Raw genomic sequence first — 19,750 nt, forward strand, 5'->3', positions numbered from 1 at the left:
TCCTCCAGGGAACCTCCAGGGAACCTCTGTGGTTAAAGGCAGTCTAAAACCTGGGTCTCCCTAGAGCAGGGGTAGGCAACCTTGGCTCTTTTATGACTCATGGACTCAACTCCCAGAATTCCTGAGCCAACCATGCTGAGGGAAAACGGAGAGGATTCCAAGCTGAGCCATGCTGGCTCAGGAATTCTGGGAGTTGAAGTCCATGAGTCATAAAAGATCCAAGGCTGCATACCCCTGCCCTAGAGTTAATCCAGCACCCTTCACCAATAGACCATGTCGAGTGTGAATGCTCAGGGACTTCACACTGACCCCTACATTCAGCCGCAAATGCACAGGAATCTTTCCTCTTGGGGAAAAAAAAGTTCAAATATACAGGAGTGGGTGTGGTATACTCAATCTGGACCTGTTAGAGGTCCCGACGGGACGGGGTCGGAGGAGGTGGCTGCTGGTTCTGGGAATGTGGGGGTGGGGCTTCAAATCCCCACGGCGATAGGGAAAGGCAGCAGGTGTTTGCGCAGAGGGCCATATCAACACCTGGGATCGCGCCCCCGCTATCTCCGAGCAGTGGCGCGCTCCGACCCTCCGGTTAGCACCCTCTTACCCGGGGATGAGGGTGATCAGGCCCCTGAGCTCAGGTTGGTCTATTTTAACGCTAGATCCGTAGTCAACAAAGCTCCCCTCATCCGTGACCTGATCGAGGAGGAATGTGCGGATCTAGCGTGCATCACGGAAACTTGGCTGGGCTCGGAGGGAGGGGTGCCTCTCACCGAGTTATGCCCACCAGGTTTCCGGGTGCTGCACCAGCCGCGGGCTCAGGGCAGGGGTGGTGGAGTGGCAGTGGTTATTCGGGAGACTTTGTGTCCCCGGGAGGCCACCATTGTCCAGATGGCCGGGAGTGAATCCCTCCTCTTGAGATGTGGTCCTCGGGTTCAGTTGGGCTTGTTGCTTACATACCTGGCGCCCAGCTGTGTGGCAACAGCCCTGCCTGAGCTGCTCGACGCCCTCTCAGGGTTGGCAGTGGAGTTCCCCAGGCTTATAGTCCTGGGTGACTTCAACCTGCCGTCACTGGGAGGGTCGTCGGAGTTGGCTCGGGAGTTCATGGCTTCCATGACAGCCATGGGCCTGACCCAGGTTATTGAGGGCCCGACTCATGAGGGGGATCATACTCTCGACCTGGTGTTCCTGTCTGGACAGTGGTTGGACGATCTGGGAGGGGGTTCCCCGTCCATCACCCCTCTGTCATGGTCAGATCACCACCTCCTGAGGCTGGTTTTCCGTCATGCCACCCCCCGCCGCTGGGCGGCGGAACCGTCCAGGTGGTTCCGCCCCAGGCGCCTAATGGACTCGGATCGGTTCCAGAGGGCGCTTGGGCCTATACCTATCACCCTTACCCACAGCCCAGTCGATGCTCTGGTGGAGGCCTGGGAAACGGCTGCCACCAGGGCACTTGACTGCGTTGTACCCATGCGACCTCTGACCCGGCGCAGATCCCGTTGGGCCCCATGGTTCTCTGTGGAGCTCCGGGAGATGAAGCGTCGGAGACGAGGTCTAGAGAGCGGTTGGAGATCCAGCCGATCCGAATCCGACCGATTGCAGTTAAGAACCTTTATAAGGTCTTATCTTGCGGCGATAAGGACGGCGAAGTCTAACTACTTTGCCGCCCTTGTCGCGTCCGCAGATAATCGCCCGGCCGCCCTGTTTAGGGTGACTCGCTCCCTCCTTAACCAGGAGGTGAGAGAGGATCCCTTGCAGGGACGAGCCGAGGAGTTTAGTCATCATCTGGCGGACAAAATCGCTCGGATCCGGACCGGTCTGGACTCTGACTGGGCAGAGTCTGACGTGGAGGAATCAGGCGGTCTTGAGCATGTTATCTGGACTGAGTTCGACCCTGTTTCCCCTGATGATGTGGACAGGATCATGGGGAGACTGAGCACCACCACCTGTTTGTTGGATCCGTGCCCCTCCTGGCTAGCTTATGCGGCTCGGGAGGGAACACGAGGCTGGTTCCATGCAGTAATAACTGCTTCTTTGAAGGAGGGTGTCTTCCCTGCCGCCTTGAAGGAGGCGGTGGTGAGGCCCCTTCTCAAGAAGCCTGCTTTGGACCCGGCTGTTTTAAACAACTATCGTCCAGTCTCCAACCTTTGCTTTCTGGCGAAGGTTGTTGAGAGTGTGGTGGCGCATCAGCTCCCTCTGTTCCTGGAGGAAACTGATTATCTGGACCCGTACCAATCAGGCTTCAGGCCCGGACACAGCACGGAGACGGCATTGGTCGCGCTGGTGAATGATCTCTGGAGGGCTAGGGACAGGGGTTGCTCCTCTGTCCTGGTCCTATTAGATCTCTCAGCGGCTTTCGATACCATCGACCATGGTATCCTGCTGCGGCGTCTCAGGGGGTTGGGAGTGGGAGGCACCGTTCTACGGTGGTTCTCCTCCTACCTCCAGGGCCGCTCGCAGTCGGTGTTGACAGGAGGGCAGAGATCCGCCCCGAGGTCTCTCATTTGTGGAGTTCCTCAGGGGTCGGTCCTCTCGCCTCTCCTGTTCAACATCTATATGAAGCCGCTGGGCGAGATCATTTGTGGTTTCGGGGTGGGGTATCACCAGTACGCTGATGATACCCAACTTTTTCTTTCCACCCCGAACCAACCCAGCGATGCCCTCTCCGTGATGTCCCGGTGCCTGGAGGCGGTTCAGGTCTCGATGGGGAGAAACAGGCTTCGTCTCAATCCCGCCAAGACTGAGTGGCTGTGCATATCGGCATCTCGGGTTAACCAACTTATTCCACCTCTAACGATGGGGGGTGAGGTGTTACCCCCCGTTGATAGGGCTCGCAACCTGGGCGTCCTCCTGGACTCACGGCTCAATTTTGAAGACCACATAGGAGCCGTGACCAGGGGGGCTTTTGCACAGGTTCGCCTGGTGCGCCAGTTGCGTCCCTATCTGGACCGAGACGCCCTACGCACAGTTACTCATGCGCTTGTTACCTCCCGTCTGGACTACTGTAACGCTCTCTACATGGGGCTGCCCTTGAAGACCACTCGGAGGCTTCAACTGGTGCAGAATGCGGCCGCGCGAGTTGTAATGGGGGTCTCCCTGATACTCCCATGTAACACCTCTACTCCGTGAGCTGCATTGGCTTCCGGTTGCCCTCCGGGTGAAATTCAAGGTGCTGGTTATTACCTATAAAGCCCTACATGGCCTGGGTCCGGGCTATTTGAGGGAACACCTGCTGCCGGCATCAAACGCCCTTCGCCCAGTGCGCTCCCACAGGGAGGGTCTGCTCAGGGTGCCGCCGGTGAGAGATTGCCGGCGGGTGACACCCAGGGATAGGGCCTTCTCAGTGGGAGCGCCTGCCCTCTGGAACCAGCTGCCGGTGGAGCTGAGGACTGCCCCCGACCTCCGATCATTCCGCCGGGGCCTGAAGACCTGGCTCTTTGAGGTCTCGGGCCCAGGCTGAGGAGAAATTTTTAATTGGGGTTTTAAGTGTTGTTGTTAGTTGCGAAGTCGTGTCCGACCCATCGCGACCCTATGGACAATGTTCCTCCAGGCTTTCCTGTCCTCTACCATCTTCTGGAGTCCATTTAAGCTCACGCCTACTGCTTCAGTGACTCCATCCAGCCACCTCATTCTCTGTCGTCCCCTTCTTCTATTGCCCTCAATCTTTCCCAGCATTAGGCTCTTCTCCAGTGAGTCCTTCCTCCTCATTAGGTGGCCAAAGTATTTGAGTTTTAGCTTCAGGATCTGGCCTTCTAAAGAGCAGTCAGGGTTGATCTCCTCTAGGACTGACCGGTTTGATCGCCTTGCAGTCCAAGGGACTCGCAGGAGTCTTCTCCAGCACCATAGTTCAAAGGCCTCAATTCTTTTGCGCTCAGCCTTTCTTATGGTCCAACTTTCACTGCCATACATTGCAACTGGGAAGACCATAGCTTTGACTATACGCACTTTTGTTGACAGGGTGATGTCTCTGCTTTTTAGTGTGCTGTCTAGATTTGCCATGGCTTTCCTCCCCAGGAGCATGCGTCTTTTAATTTCTTGACTACAGTCCCCATCTGCAGTGATCTTGGAGCCCAGGAAAATAAAATCTGTCACTACCTCCATTTCTTCCCCATCTATTTGCCAGGAATTGAGAGGGCCGGATGCCATGATCTTGGTTTTCTTAATGTTTAGTTTCAACCCAACTTTTGCACTCTCCTTCTTCACTCGCAACAAGAGACTCTTCAGTATACAGGGTCAATTTAATATTTTTTAATTTGGTTTTTTTTAACTTTTGTATGGTGGATTTTTTAATTTCCTGTAAACCGCCCTGAGTCCTCAGGGAATAGGGCGGTATATAAATGTAACTAAATAAATAAATAAATAAATATACTATAGGTAGTCCTTGACTTATGACCACAATTGTGCCCAAAATTTCCATTGCTAAATCAGACAGTTAAGTGAGTTTTGTCCCATGTCATGACTCTTCTTGGCACCCTTGTTAAATGAATCCATGCCGTTGTTAGTTTGGTAACCTGATCATTAAGTGACTCTGGCTTCCCCAGTGACTTTGTTTGTCAGAAAATTGCAAAAGGGGATCACATGATCCTGGGGCACTGCAACGGTCATAGATCTGAGTCAGTTGCCAAGCGCCTGAATTTTGGTCATGTGACCATGGGGGATGCTGCCACAGTCATAAGTATGAAAAATGGTCGTCTCTTTTTTTCAGAGCCTTCGTAACTTCCAACAGTCACTAAACAAAAGGTTGCAAGTCTTGACTACCTTTAACAGTTTGTCAAGAATAACTCGAAAAGGAGGGGAAAAAAATCTCCTTTTGGGAAAAGCAGCAAATTTGTGACTTTCATGTTATTGATATCTCATTGGTGTTAGGGTATCTCTTAACTGTCCCCCCAAATCTTGGTTTGTTTTTGCATCTGTGTCGCCATTCTAGCCTATTGTTACTTTCTCCAGAATAGTGTTATTCCAAAACCAAAGAATCCTTTCATTTCCTGAGTGATTTATTTCTCCTCAGAGGATTACCTGCAGGGGAGGGACAAAGAAAAATAAAAATAAAGATGGCAGCCACAAATTCACATTTGAAGCGTTGCCTTTTTTATGTATGCTGCATATGCAATGACTTCTCTCAGGTGACTTCTTTCCTCATATAGATATTTTGATATTTCTTTATTTTCAACCTTAGTTTGCGTGTAAAAATGGCCTGGTAAAAATCAGAATAATTCAGAAAGGGAAAAACTAATTTTGAAACTTTAGGAAAACCTAATTTTTTGGGGGAGTTCTTTTTTAGATTGTAAAGGGAAAATATGGGTCTTCATATCTCTAAGAGGATCGGACCTTGCTTATTCTAGCCCTCTCAGGGCTTATGCTAACCCTAACCCCAAACACCTCTCTGATCTATGATCATAATAAAAAGTTTTGATTTGATTTTTTTTGTTACTCCAATTCATTAACAGGAATACACAGAGTTTACCTGTATCTCTTTTTGTTACAAAACACCTATTTTTTTCTGGGCAAATAGATGGGGAAGAAATGGCAGTAGTGACAGATTTCATTTTCCTGGGCTCCAAGATCACCACAGACGGGGACTACAGCCAAGAAATTAAAAGACACTTGCTCCTGGGGAGGAAAGCCATGGCAAATCTAAACAGCACACTAAAAAGCAGAGACGTCACCCTGCCAACAAAAGTGTGTATAGTCAAGGCTATGGTTTTCCCAGTTGCAATGTATGGCTGTGAAAGTTGGACCATAAGAAAGGCTGAGTGCCAAAGAATTGAGGCCTTTGAACTATGGTGCTGGAGAAGACTCCTGCGAGTCCCTTGGACTGCAAGGCGATCAAACCGGTCAGTCCTAGAGGAGATCAACCCTGACTGCTCTTTAGAAGGCCAGATCCTGAAGTTGAAACTCAAATCCTCTGGCCACCTAATGAGAAGGAAGGACTCGCTGGAGAAGAGCCTAATGCTGGGAAAGATTGAGGGCAAGAGAAGAAGGGGACGACAGAGAATGAGGTGGCTGGATGGAGTTGCTGAAGCAGTAGGCGTGAGCCTAAATGGACTCCAGAAGATGGTAGAGGACAGGAAAGCCTGGAGGAACGCTGTCCATAGAGTCGCGAGGGGTCGGACACGACTTCGCAACTAACAACAACAACAACTTTTTTCGAAACATGAAGAGCAAAATAACAGTCCAGACAAGGAATTAGAAATTAAAATCAGTGCAAATTCCAAGCAAAACATACGTTAGTCCCCCAAAATAAATACCCAATACTTACTCAATTTCTTTAAATCATGTTTTCTTCTGTGTGCAACCATTTTAGTTTCCGGTGGTGAAAAGCAGATTTTTAGAGTTATGGAGCACTGGAAGCATAAAATCAGAAGAACTCTTCTTAATTTATGCATAGGTAAAAAGAAAATCTGGCTGTGTTTTTCTTTTTAAAGTATGGTATCTATCCCCACTTACAAATAGATTTCTATAGGATGAGAAAAACCAACCTTTTTGGGGGGGTGGGGCAAACCCCCTTTTCATGCAAATGTGAAGACAACCTTCTGCTTTAATAGGTGAGATTCAAGGTGCTGGTGATGACCTATAAAGCCCTAAATGGCTTGGCTCCGGGATATCTGAGGGAACACCTGCTGCCGGCATCAAGTTCCCTTCGTCCTGTGCGCTCCCACAGGGAGGGCCTCCTCAGGATACCGCCGGTTAAGGAATGCCGGTGGGTTATTCCCAGGGGAAGGGCGTTCTCTGTGGGCGCGCCGGCCCTATGGAACCAACTTCCCACGGAACTTAGGACTGCCCCCGACCTTCGCTCATTTCGCCGGGACCTGAAAACTTGGCTCTTTGATCTGTTTGGTCCAGACTGTGGGGTTTTAATTTTTATTGGGTTTTAGTTTTAAATTTTGGGGACTTGATTTAATTAATTGTTTTAACTGATTTTAATTTTTGTATGTTATGCTTTTAATCTTCCCTGTAAACCGCCCTGAGTCCTACGGGAATAGGGCGGTATATAAATTTAATAAAATAAAAAAATAAAAATAAAAAATAAATATTTTGGAAATGAAAACAGGCAGTGAATACATGGTTTCACAGTTGATTAAAAGTTTCCTGCTTGTCTTGATATTGATAGGGAAAATAATTTTTAGCAGCACTGAAGAGAGGCTGAAATCCACTAATAAAAGGCAGAAAACCCAACCTGAAGCACTCAAGGAAATACTTCAACATCTTTATTCTGAGATTACCACAGTGTTGGTGAACATCCAGTCTTCATTGCAGTTCACAGCAAAGCACTTCAAATTTAATACATTATTTTTATTTCCTTCCTGACTTACCCCGGTTGGCTGCAGACTCTTATTCCGCAGGCTTTGATTCTTCTTCATAATCATAACATTTGGTTTTTCAGCTGCTCCTCCTAAGGATATATCTGCACTGCCAAAATCACTAAAGTTGGGGAGAAGTGGAAACGTCAGGATGCAGCTTTGAAAAAAGAGAGGTTACTGGTAGCAACCACAGGGTTAATTGGATTAGGAGGAAGAATGATGTGACTTCTTAGGAGGAAGAAGGAACTTAAGGACAAACTTCTTCACAGCAATCACAATTAGTCAATGGAACAGCTTGCCTCCCAGAGTTTTGGGTACTCCATCGCTGGAGGTTTCCAAGAAAAGACAACCAATTGTCTGGGATGGAATAAGGACACCTGCCTTGGACAAGGACTAAAAGGCCTCCAAGATGCCCCATAATTCTATGAAAAAATAACACTCAATAGGTGGAGAAACGTGTCAAATCCAGTCTAAACCTCTGGCTGACTCTGCAACCAACCATAATATGCTACTCATCACCCAGCAACTCTGAGAACAAAGAGCTGGTGAGGGAAGCTAGTATGGGTGTCAAGAGTAATTATTTAGAGATAAACTGAATTCACTAATCAGATAGATTTTGTTGGACTTTGGAGAATGAGGGGGTTATGCTCCCAACTCAAGTTCCTATCTTAACATGGATCTTGACTGAATATCCCCTAGCTGGGTAGTCCCCCATTTAAATGACTCTTTGCACATAAATCTAACAAGCCAAGAAGAAGGGTTGTAGACAGCAGACTGAAGGGAACAAAACACTGTGAAATAGTGATACATCAAGACCAAAGGAGACTAACATCTAAAGGAGGCTGTTCCACACAACCAGAGAATCAAAAGTAGATTTTTCTGATCTGCATTGGCTGGAGTGGGGTTGACAACTTGCCCGCTGAACTTCATTTCTATATAGGCATTTTCCCCTCTAATCCAGTTGGCTGCTATGCATTACGGGAAAAAGGACCCCTCATTTCAGGTCATTGTTTTTCATAATCATTTCATCCTGGTCTGCTGTACATCTTATTTCCATGTCTACTGCTTGACTAGTGAAAAGCTGAGTAATTTTCTTTTACAGGTTCGCAGCAGACTCTCTTCTTCCTCTTTTTTTTTAATCTTTTCTGATGAAATTGACAAGAATTATAAGAAGTGTATGGAAATCATGCTCTGAACAGAACATCAGGTCATCCAGTGTAGCCAAAACAGATAAGGGTCGTGATCAAGAAAGAGATTTCTTAAGGAACTTCATTTTCAGCTAGTTTATATGCGCAGCTCAAGTAGCTGAAGACTGCTGTGCACAAAAGGCAACTTGAGGATTTAAGCTGAAAAATCTCCACCGAAGACCTGTCCTGCTTATCCCTTGAACTGACTTTTAAATTTTGACATTCTGGCTTTTAAGAGGTTTCGCTTTTGTGAGCGAATATAGGCTTTTAAAAGAAAAAAATGCAATGGATTAATCAATGCATACCTTTAGATCCCATTTCTCCATCTGGCCAAACCAGGTATAAGGTCTCCTGTTCAAGCAGGGGGTTGGACTAGAAGACCCCCAACCTGTTATTCTATGTTCTATTTGACCTTAGCAGTGTTCCAGTATCTGAGGGGCTGCAACAAGGCAGAGGGGGGTCAGGTTGTTCACCAGAGCACCAAGGGAAGGATGAGAAACAATGGTTGGAAACTGATCAAGGAGAAAATCAACCTGGAATTAAGGAGAAAATTCCTGACAGTGAGGACAATTAACCAGTGGAACAACTTGCCTCCAGAAATTGTGGGCACTCCATCACTGGAGATTTTAAAGAAAAGACTAGACAATCACCTGTCTGAGATGGTGTAGGGGGGGGGGGCTGGACTAGAAGACCTCCAAGGTCCCTTCCAGCTCTATTCTATTTTAACACAGAAAATATTATTCAAGGAGAGGACCAACCTAGAAATAAGGAGAATTTTCCTGACAGTTAGAACAATTAATCAGGGGGATGGCTTGCCACTAGAAGTTGTGGATGCTCCATCACTGGAGGTTTTTAGGTTTTTCTCTTGTCTGAAATGGTATAGGGTCTCTTGCTTGTGCAGCGGGTTGGACTAGAAGACCTCTAAGGTCCCTTCCAACTCTGTTATTCTGATAATAATAATAATAATAATAATAATAATAATAATAATAATAATAATAATAATAATAATAATAATAAAAAAGTTGGAAGGGACCTTGGAGGTCATCTAGTCCAACCCCCTGCTCAGGCAGGAAACCTTATACCATTTCAGGCAAATGGCTGGCCAGTCTCTTCTTTAAAACCTCCAGTCTTGGAGCATTCACCACCTCTGGAGGCAGGTTGTTCCACTGGTTAATTGTTCTAACTGTCAGGAAGTTTCTCCTTAGTTCTAGGTTGCTTCTCTCCTTGACTAGTTTCCATCCGTTGCTTCTTGTCCTGCCTTCGGGCGCTTTGGAGAATAGCTTGGCTCCCTCTTCTTTGGGGCGGCCCCTGAGATACTGGAACACGGCTATCACGTCACCCCTCACCCTTCTCTTCGTTCAACTACACATACCCAATTCCAGCAACCGTTCCCTATATGTTTTAGCCTCCAGTCCCCTAATCATCTTTGTTGCTCTTCTCTGTACCCTTTCTAGAGTCTCGACATCTTTTTTACATCGTGGTGACCAAAACTGGATGCAGTATTCCAGGTGTGGCCTTACCAAAGCATTGTAAAGTGGTATTCTGGAAGGTTTTGCCTGCAATGAAAGGAAGTGAACTGGACAGCACTCTTTGGGCTGAAACAAGGAAGAAGCTGGCTGGGGTTAAACAGCAGATTTGTCCCCATGTCGGACAACCTAATTATACAGATCCTTCTTTCCATGATTCACCTGTTTTGAATTTTCGTGCCCCATTCAAGGAGTTTAACTGTGGCAAAAGAACTGTTGTCCAGAAGCTCCTCATCCAGATACCACAGCAAGGTCTGCAGGGCAAACACAAAGAATAATCAACAACGCAACATTTGAAGGCCAGTCATTCGCTCTTGTTGTTCTGCACAAATTCACAGCATGCAAGACCATCAAAGATTCTTCCGGCTGTCTGTCCATAACTACAAGGTATTTATCTACTACTCAAAACGAACTCAAAAACTGAGACTGTCACCAGGATTAAGGAGTTTAGGAAAAATATAGACTTCATTGATCCTAGCTCCAGTTCTGTCAACTTTATGGTATGTGCAGAGAACCTTCAAAGCAACAGTAAAAAAATTGGTTTGCTGGGATCTTTTTTCCGGGACATTTCTTAACTTCCTTGTTTAGTTTTACCTCATTCCAAATTGGATTCTGGTCCTTCTGCACAACTCTTGTGCTCCTTTCAATGCCTAAAAAAAAATAAATCCTTTGAATTAATTCCAGCCGTTTCCTGATGTTTTGCCTCTTACAAGCATAGCTCTGACAGAGCACATGAATAGCATGGCTGATTGATCGATCGCTATGTTCTTTCAAAAGCAGCCATCTCCTTTTTCCAGGAGCAGATGGACCTCTGGGATACACCTACTACAATTTTGGGGGCCTCAGGTCAGGCCACCTGTACCAGAAATGCTGATGGGGTTCCAGTTATGCCAACTTCCAAACAGAGATGATGAGCTTGCAAGCAAAATCTGGAAATGTTTATGCCTGGGGCAGAATTAGACCAGACACATCAAAATCAGTAACAGATAGGTGTAAAATCTACACTTAATAAAACCTCTGAATTCTGCAGTGACCTGATAAAAAGTGGGCAATCTGTGGTACTCAAAAGTTCTGAGTTTCAGAAAAGCACTAGACCCACATTCAGAATAAAACTGACTGATAGGTCATAGCCATGGAGGATCTCTGAATCCAAAACTTCCATCAACCTGCCCCCACTGGTCCACACTGGAGTCAGCGACTGATGATAGTTTACCCAGTGGCCAATAAACTTTCATGATGATAGGAATTGATAGGAAATCTACTAGTCACTTTTTAAAATTTGGCCTGTATTAAAACAATAAGGTAACGCCAGTTGCCAACCTGATTACTGTTAGCACAATGTTCCTCAACTTCAACAACTTTAAAATGTATTAGATTTCCGTTCCCAGAATTCCCCTGCCATGCTGGCTGAGGAATTTTGGTTGTTGAAGTCCACGTATCTTAAAGTTGCTGAGGTTGAGAAACATTGCTATAGGACAGGGATCTCCAAACTAGGCAGCTTTAAGACTTGTGGACTTCAACTCCCAGAATTCCTCAGTCAGAGGAACATGATGGCTAGGGAATCCTGGGAGTTGAAGTCAAGAAGTCTTACAGTTGCCAGGTTTGGAGACCTCTGCTGTAGCAGAATAGGGCATAGTTAGCTCAAGAAGTGATTGCATTAATGGAGCTATCTGACATGATTTAGCTGGGGACTATGGGAGTTGTAGTCTAATAATCTAAAAAACAGCAGTCTGGGAAATACTGTATTCCTTAATTTGGCCTAATTACTCATTCTGATAGTAGGTGTTCTTACAACTTGATAGAGTGTTAAATGTGGGATATTCTACAAACAATGTGCAGTTATTTCTGAATGATGGACTATTAGCAGTCAAGCTGAGACAACAAAAAGAACTTTGCAGAGTGAACATATTTTCTTGGGGGGGAAAGGGGACAAATCTGAAAAAGGGACAAATCCGAAAGTTGATCATAAGGATTAAAAAAACATTTGTTACTTTGCTTTACAAAAGGAAAATCAAGAGCAAAACCAAGAAAATAAATACTTAATTATTTAAACAATAAATATTAAAGGCAATTTTCTGAAATAAAGGGTGACCCTTTGGAGGAGGGTATGTATCATCACTATACTGATACAATTAGTGCAAATTTTGCAAAATGCAAGTAGGATCTATTTGCATACTTCCCCCGCTATCCATAGAAACAGGAGTTTCCTATTTTCTGAATTTTTTTATCCTCTTTGGCATTTCCCCAATTTGCATTCACAACCAGATAGAATTTTTACTGAAAATACAAGCAGACTGGCTTTCTAAGCTCCCCAAAAGTAGGGTCTGGGCATAAGAGGAATCTATTTTAACCTACAACTAAGAAGAAACTTCCCGACAGTTAGAACAATTCACCAGCGGAACAACCTGCCTCCAGAAGTGGTGAATGCTCCAACACTGAAAGTTTTTAAGAAGAGACTGGACAGCCATTTGTCCGAAATGGTATAGGGTTTCCTGCCTGAGCAGGGGGTTGGACTAGATGACCTCCAAGGTCCCTTTACTATTTACTATTATGATTATGATATGTAAAAACGGATGGGATTCAGATATGGCTTTACCTCTGAAGGTGCCAACCACAAATGTGTTGGGCTGAATTGCATGTTCGGGAGACACATGAGCCGACAGAATAATAATATGCAGCATCTTTAGTTCTACTCGGCTGTTTTTCTCTCCAGAATATATTGTTGAGCAAAGGTCCTTTTCACGACTCTCTCTCCTTCTGGAGCCCAGTGGTCTGTGACTATTGAAGACCTCGCATCATCTCCACATCTCCACTCTAGGATCCACTTGAAATCTTCTTCAGAAGGTCCAGTGCAAACGATTCTGGAAGTGGAACTAAGGAAATCTGATGTCACAAAGCATAAAGAAAGGGGCGATGACATAAAGAAATGGGAAGTTATGACAAGTTTATGAAGTGAACAGACAGCTCAGGTGCTTCCTACTGGGTAATCAATGGGGTTGTAAGATATGTTTTAGAACTTAGAATCCTAGGGTTGGAGGGGACCTTGGAGGTCTTCTAGACCAACCCCCTGCTCAAGCAGGAGACCCAATAACACTTCAGACAAATGGGTGTCCAGTCTCTTCTTAAAGGCCTCCAGGAATACCTACCTACCTACGCGCATGCAGGCATATAAGAAGTGCGAAAGTTATTTTTCCATCAGAGACCTCCTTCGGCATCCATCACATTCCTGCTCCCATCTCCATGTCTTTTTAAATGGACTTCTAAAGGGATTTTTAAAAGTCCATATGTCTTGCAAAGACATTGCTTAAGAATGATTTATTGATTATCCCAAGTCGTAAGAATATCCCTCATTTACAAACTGCAAAGGTTGGGTTGACAGAACTGCACTTACCCAACTGATAAGATATGACTGTAAATGCTGAAAGGAAATTATATTGTGCAATAAGAGATATGCTCTTAATACCTTCCCTCCTGGTACATTTGTCCCAAGGACCTTCCTTCCATATGTTACAAGGGGGAAAGTGAGGAATAGGGATGTAAATTACTCATGGCAAATTTGAATTTCCATTGGTTTTACAGCAACATCTCAAGCATCAAATGGCTAACTCTGGTATTTTACCAATCAATCATTCAACCAATTGATCATCATTTTCATCTGAAAAGGGGGCTTCAGTGACTCATGCGGTTAGAACGTTGGGCTGATGATTGGCAGCCTTGTGTTCGAGGCCCGTTGCTACCTTGGGGTGAAGTGAGCTCCTGTCACCCGCTCCAGCTCCTGCCAAACCAGTGGTTCAAAAGTGGGCAACTGGGCCTCTCCCAGGCAATGATGTCACCGCAAATCTTTGGTGCTTCCGACAGGGTAGTATTAGTATCATCTGAAAATAACGTATTGAAAGTTGCATACAAATAATCTAACAATGTTTAAAACCATAGCTTACAACAAGGGAGTACATGTGCCGGAGGGAAAAAGAGGTCTATTTGCATTTTAAAAGTTTTATTGCCATTTTATAGTGAGAGTTATATATATTAAGAGAAAATAAAAAGGACCATGCATCAAAAGATATTTTTTTTTGTCTACATAAAATTCAGATCTAAAAAGGGTTAATAGAAGAAGACGTATGGGGCACATGTTCTAGGAATCCAAGCAGCTCTCTCCATCTGATGTTTTTCCATATGATTTAGAATTAAGCCCAAAATGTACAACTACGCAGGAAGTAATGGTACATTTTTGTGCCTCTGTCTCTTATTTGTAAAAAGTCACCAAGGAGCCTTTTTGTTTCATTTTTCATTCTGTTACTATATAAATCTGTTATTTCAATCCAATTATATTTATATAATATAGTTACAGTCTTGTAACTATTACAAGCAGTGGCACTCTAGGGGGTGGAATGCTGACCAACAGTGAAGAGACACGAACAAGCACTGTGCACAGTGGAAATCAGATGGTCACTGGGGATCGTATTCCAAACAAACACATCCAGAAGGCCTTCAAAGTCGGCCCGATTCCAGGCGAAACGAGAGAAGTGAGGCTGCAGTGGTACAGACATGTGATCAGAGCCGGTGTGGAATCCATCAGCCTAGAGAGCTGCTGGCACCAAGAATGACCCCAAAAGCGATGGATGGACTGCCCTGCAGGAAGACATGCAAGCTGCAGGCATATGTCCCACCAATGCTGAAGACCAGATGAAGTGGCAGGCAAAAGGCAAAGCTGCAGACCCCACAATACGATGGGAATAATGCAAAGAACAAGGAGAAAAAAAAGAAGACTTATATTTTTGCCTTCCCGGGTAAACTAGGAAGAAAGCACAACCAGATGAACTACTTTATTGTAAAGCTAGATCAGGGGTGTCAAACTGCCGGCTCGTGTGCCAGTTGCATCATATGGAGGCCACGCCCACCCCAGCGCCAGCAATGCGAAAAAAGTCACAATACGTTGCAACATGTTACGTGACGTGGCGAGTTTGACACCCGTGAGCTAGACGGACAGAACCTTGCAAGTCTGAAAGTACAAATCTTCCACTGTCCCTCTTTAAAGCCTTATTAATTAGGACGGATCTTTCCTAAGTTTCTTCCTTTGACTATTAAGCAACTGCAGGCTCCTGCCTCTTGTCTGATCATTCCCTAGACAGCATCTTTCCCTCTCACCCCTCAAGGTCATTCTCACATACGGTCAGGCTAGGTTTCGCAATGTTAACCTAGGTACAGTGGTGAGAATCAGCTGGTTCGGACCATTTCGACAGAATCAGTAGCTACTTTTTTGTTACCCAGGCCCAGAATGGACTTTTGATCCATCTGAATTTTGATCATGTGACCGTGGGGATGCTGCAACAGTCCTAAGTAGGAAAAATGATTGTAACTTTTTTCAGTGCCGTAGTAACTTCAAACAGCCACTAAATGAACTGCTGTTAAGTTGAGGACTACTGTACTAAAATTGATGAGTAGCAAACAATGTGACTTACCCCATGAGCCTTTGTTTCAGCTGGGAAGAATTTCCTATCTGTCCCTTTTCCTATGGCAGTGTCCTTCCCAGCATGGCCGACTTCCTGTCAGCCCTCTGTAGCTGTCCCCTGCTTTCTTTTGTGGCACATCGAGTACTAAACAGAGATGAGTACTGGGATAATATTTTCATCTCAAAATGTGTCGAGTATCAAATTCAATGAATTTTGAAGCAGTCAAGTACCAAGGTACCACTGTACTTGATAAAGCATGTCTGGTGCACTGCAAATCCGTGTATTCAGTTGTAATAGCAACACAACTTTCCTCTCTCAAGTGGATGCTTATGAGATCCCAGGTCTCTTTTATTAAAAAAAAAAATAGTCGGGGCAGCTGGAGTGGGGGGGGGGGTTGGAGGTGGGGAGCACGGTCCAAAAAGTGAAGATAGCAGCTGGGATCATGCAATTGTCATCTTGATATTTTTACCTACATGATGAAAACTCCTTAATTTCACAACACATGGAGAGACCTAACCATAGTTTCAACTGGGAAACAGTGTGTATCCTAGACCAGGGGAAGGCAACCTTGGTTCTTTTATGACTCGTGGACGTCAACTCCCAGAATTCCTGAGCCATCATGGCTCAGCTTGGAAACCTCTCCCTTTCCCCTCAGTGTGGCTGGTTCACGAATTCTGGGAGTTGAAGTCCACGAGTCATAAAAGACCAAGGTTGCCTACCCCTGTCCTAGACCAAGCTAAGTCCAAAAACATTTGAAAATTCCTGGAGGCCTGGCAATCAGATAAATTGGCCTTCAACAGGCACATAGAGATAAGCAACGTCTACATACTATTCTTTTTTTTTATTGAAAAGTTTTATCATACATTTTATCTTTAACAATCCCCCCTACCCCTCCCCTATCCCTCCCTCCTTACCCCTCCCCCCCTCCCCCCCCGACTTCCCAGAGCTAAGTACAAGGTATAAAAAACAAAAAAAAAGAATCATAAACAACCATATGCTAACAACCGTAAACTCTAAAATCTGTCACTCTCTAGCTCATATAGGATAACTACAAACACTATTAATATAAAATATATAAGAAAAAGAGAAAAAAAAAGAGAAAAGAAGGGAAGACTTATTCAAATGCTACATGAAACTTTTTAGTCCCAAATTTGTTCTGGATATACTCAATCCATTTGTCCCATATTTATTCTAGATATACTCAATCCATTCCTCTTAACAGTTTAATAGGCTCCTTAGACTTCACATCCTCTGGATTCAAAATCAAAGCCTTTTCTTTTTCCTTTATTTCATTCTCCAATTCTTTCCTCCTAACTTCCACAGCACATCTAAGTTTATTATTCATATATATCAACACCCCTCTCATATAGGCCTTGCTAGCATCCCAAACCATGTCCATAGAGGTGCCCTTATTCATATTAATTTCAAAAAAAAAACCCTTCATCCGCTGTTTACATTCATCCTTGAAAAAAAGTCATTAGTCAACAAAATAAAATCGATCCTGAAAAAAGATTAATGTCTGTCAGAAAAAAAGTATAATCCTTTTCATACAAATGTCTTTCACGCCAAATATCTCACAATTCCAAGTCATCCTTCATTTCAAAAAAAGATTTAGGCAGTCTAACATGACTTGGGACGCGCTTAAAAGCTCCAACCTTGTCCATCTGTACATCCAAAACACCATTCCAATCCCTCATAAAAAATAAAAAATTTATAATCCAACAGGGTAAACTTTGTATGAAATAAACTAAAAAAGTCAGCTTGTTGTTGATCATTAATATTAAAAAACTTTCTTCCTCTTCTGTGGTGAATTTAGTCCATTAACGTTCCAAATTAAAAATTTAGTTGCCATGCATATCATCCCAAAGCTCTTGGAGCACTGCAAATAGGACTATCTTTTTTAGGCTGTACTCCTCCCACTGCTTGGCTGTAAGTACATTTTTCTTTTATTTTTCTTTGATCGTTTTAAAGCAGCACGCGTCTCCCTCTGCTCTCTAGAATCATCCAAAGAAGTTGTGGCTTGATCTCCTCCAGCACCATTCTCTGTCTGTCCATCTTCAGCCTCTTGGTATTCTCCTTCTCCAGATCCCTTTGCAGCTTCCAGAAGTGATAGTGGGGTTGCTTTTAAAACATTATTATAAAAATCACGCGCCTGCATCACAGTGGCCAAACGGTGCCTTTTACCTTCATGCATCACCATCAACCCAACTGGAATCTCCCATCTGAACCTTATATCTCGTTGCTTGAGCTCTTGCACTAAAAATGTAAAATCCTTCCTTCTCCTTAAAATCTTTGGAGGAATTTCTTTTAGAACCAAAACTTCTTGATCAGCAATCACAACTTTAGTACCATAGGCAGCTTGAATAACTTCATCTCTAATTTCCCTCTTTGCAAAATAAACCACCACATCTCTAGGTAACTTTCTCTGTCTAGCAATCCCTGAATTCACACGAAACACTTTATCCATGCCTCCCTTTATTTCAGATGCTGGCTGACTCAATACTACTTCCAGAGCCTCAGAAATCAACTGCTTTAGGTCTTCCTTAATATTCTCTTTTAAGCCTCTGATTCTAACAGCATATTGCATCTGGAAATATTGAGCAAGACTCAGTTCTCTGTCCATTTTGTCTCTTAAATCTTCATTCTCCAGTACTTTTGCTTCTAATATGGCATTCTTTTGAGTCAAATCTTCCACTTTTTCATCCAAATCTTCCACACATTCAGCCACTCTATACACTGAAGACAAAATGTCTACCTTCATCACTCTGAACTTTTCTTCCATCCTCTCTTCTATTCTCTCCTCCAATTTCTCCAATTTCTCCTCCATCTTTGCAAATTTATCACCCATTTTTTCCAGAATTACCTGGGCATATTTTTCAAGAGCATCTTGTAAATCCTTCGGTGTCAATACATCAGGAAGAAGCAACGCTTGCAATGATGACTGTTGCATCGGAGAAGTTCCAGCACTCCAAAGAGCTTTTGGGGAAAGTTTCGCCGCCATCTTTACTTTCACTTACTACGCACTTTCACTTTTAAATTTTTAAAATCCATTAAGCTAGAAAGCAGCCATAAAAGTCCTCTTCACCTTTTCCTCCTGTACCGCTCTGCCTGCTCCTTTTATTCCATGGTCTTTCCTTCTGGCAGGGGTGGTCGCAAACGCCTGGCTCCGCTCCAGAAATCGCGGAGCAGAGACGCTGACCAGCTGGGAGCAACCCAGGCTACGGGGGAGTTCGATCCTTCATCCGCCCAAGCTTTAAGCTCAGGCGGCCCCGGAGAACTCAACCCCTACCTGGGGGCTCACCCCCTCCTCTTCTCCCGAGGAGGGGGCTTCAAATCCACTCGAACAGCTGATCGGCGCTGTTTCGGGTGGAAATAACACAGCTGAGCCGCGGGCAGCCCGCAAGGGCTGTCTTCGGCGCCGCGCCGCCACTGGAAGTCCTCGTCTACATACTATTCAAAAAGATACCATGGATACTGTAATGTATTGGGCTTGCTTTGTTAAGGGAACACCACGTGGTAATTGCTGGAAGCTGTCTAACGGCTCCCAGCTCCTTAGACAACCCATCTCCAGCACATCTATTGGTTGCCTCTAGGGCGACAATAGGTTGTTTCAAACCTATTGGCTGCCGCCTAGAGGCCAGGGTATAAATTGCTGCGTCTGCAGCCCTATTCCCCAGTTCAGATCCTGCAAGCAATAAACCATGTTCTTTGCTGAACTCACTCACCTTGTCTTCATTCCTGCGCTGAGGACACAACCTCTTAGGTGTCTTCTGCATCACTATTGAAACGGATACCTGATCTTGGAAATTTTGAATACCGGTACATTCCGCCCCCCATAAAAATTATTTACTTTAGAGAACTTCAGCAATTGTTTAAAATGGTATTAAATTGAAATGGATTAAGAACATGTGGTTAAGAAACTCAAAACCCTCTTATTCCTGCACAGCTGAAGCAGACTAAGGATGCTAATCTTTGACCATTCAGGTTAGCTGAAGGCATAAAGAAGTCATCTGCTGCCCAAATGAAAGCTATTTCCCACCTCTCGGAAAGTGAAGATTGTCTACCAAGGAAGGTGAGTGGTGAGAAGAAGGGCTGGATGATTTCTTTCCCCCAAGCTCAGCTCTTGATAGCCATGACTGATGCGCTCCTTGCCTTCTGCACTGACATCACGTTTCATCATCAGCTTCCACTCTGGAAATTCTTTTGGCATCTCAGAATGTCCAGGGTTACCGTAGGGACAGAGTAAACACTTTTAAATGATTCCAGCCTTACTGACCATTTTTTACTGGATG

General features: G+C 44.7%; 1 protein-coding gene across 1 annotated transcript in view; it reads right to left on the reverse strand.

Annotated features, from left to right (window-relative positions):
* FER1L5 (fer-1 like family member 5) overlaps nucleotides 1–19,234 on the reverse strand; it is a gene marked incomplete at both ends in the record, with an annotated part of 107,134 nt that extends 87,900 nt beyond the window's left edge. The window contains 3 exons of the mRNA XM_081333394.1: nucleotides 7,308–7,416; nucleotides 10,171–10,262; nucleotides 19,184–19,234. Of these exons, the coding sequence (XP_081189520.1) occupies nucleotides 7,308–7,416; nucleotides 10,171–10,262; nucleotides 19,184–19,234 (252 nt within the window). The remainder of the gene's footprint in view (nucleotides 1–7,307; nucleotides 7,417–10,170; nucleotides 10,263–19,183) is intronic.
* Between the last annotated feature and the right edge of the window lie 516 nt (nucleotides 19,235–19,750).

The sequence above is a fragment of the Vipera berus genome, assembly GCF_964194415.1.
Source record: "Vipera berus genome assembly, chromosome: 8".
In the NCBI taxonomy this organism is placed as follows: domain Eukaryota; kingdom Metazoa; phylum Chordata; class Lepidosauria; order Squamata; family Viperidae; genus Vipera; species Vipera berus.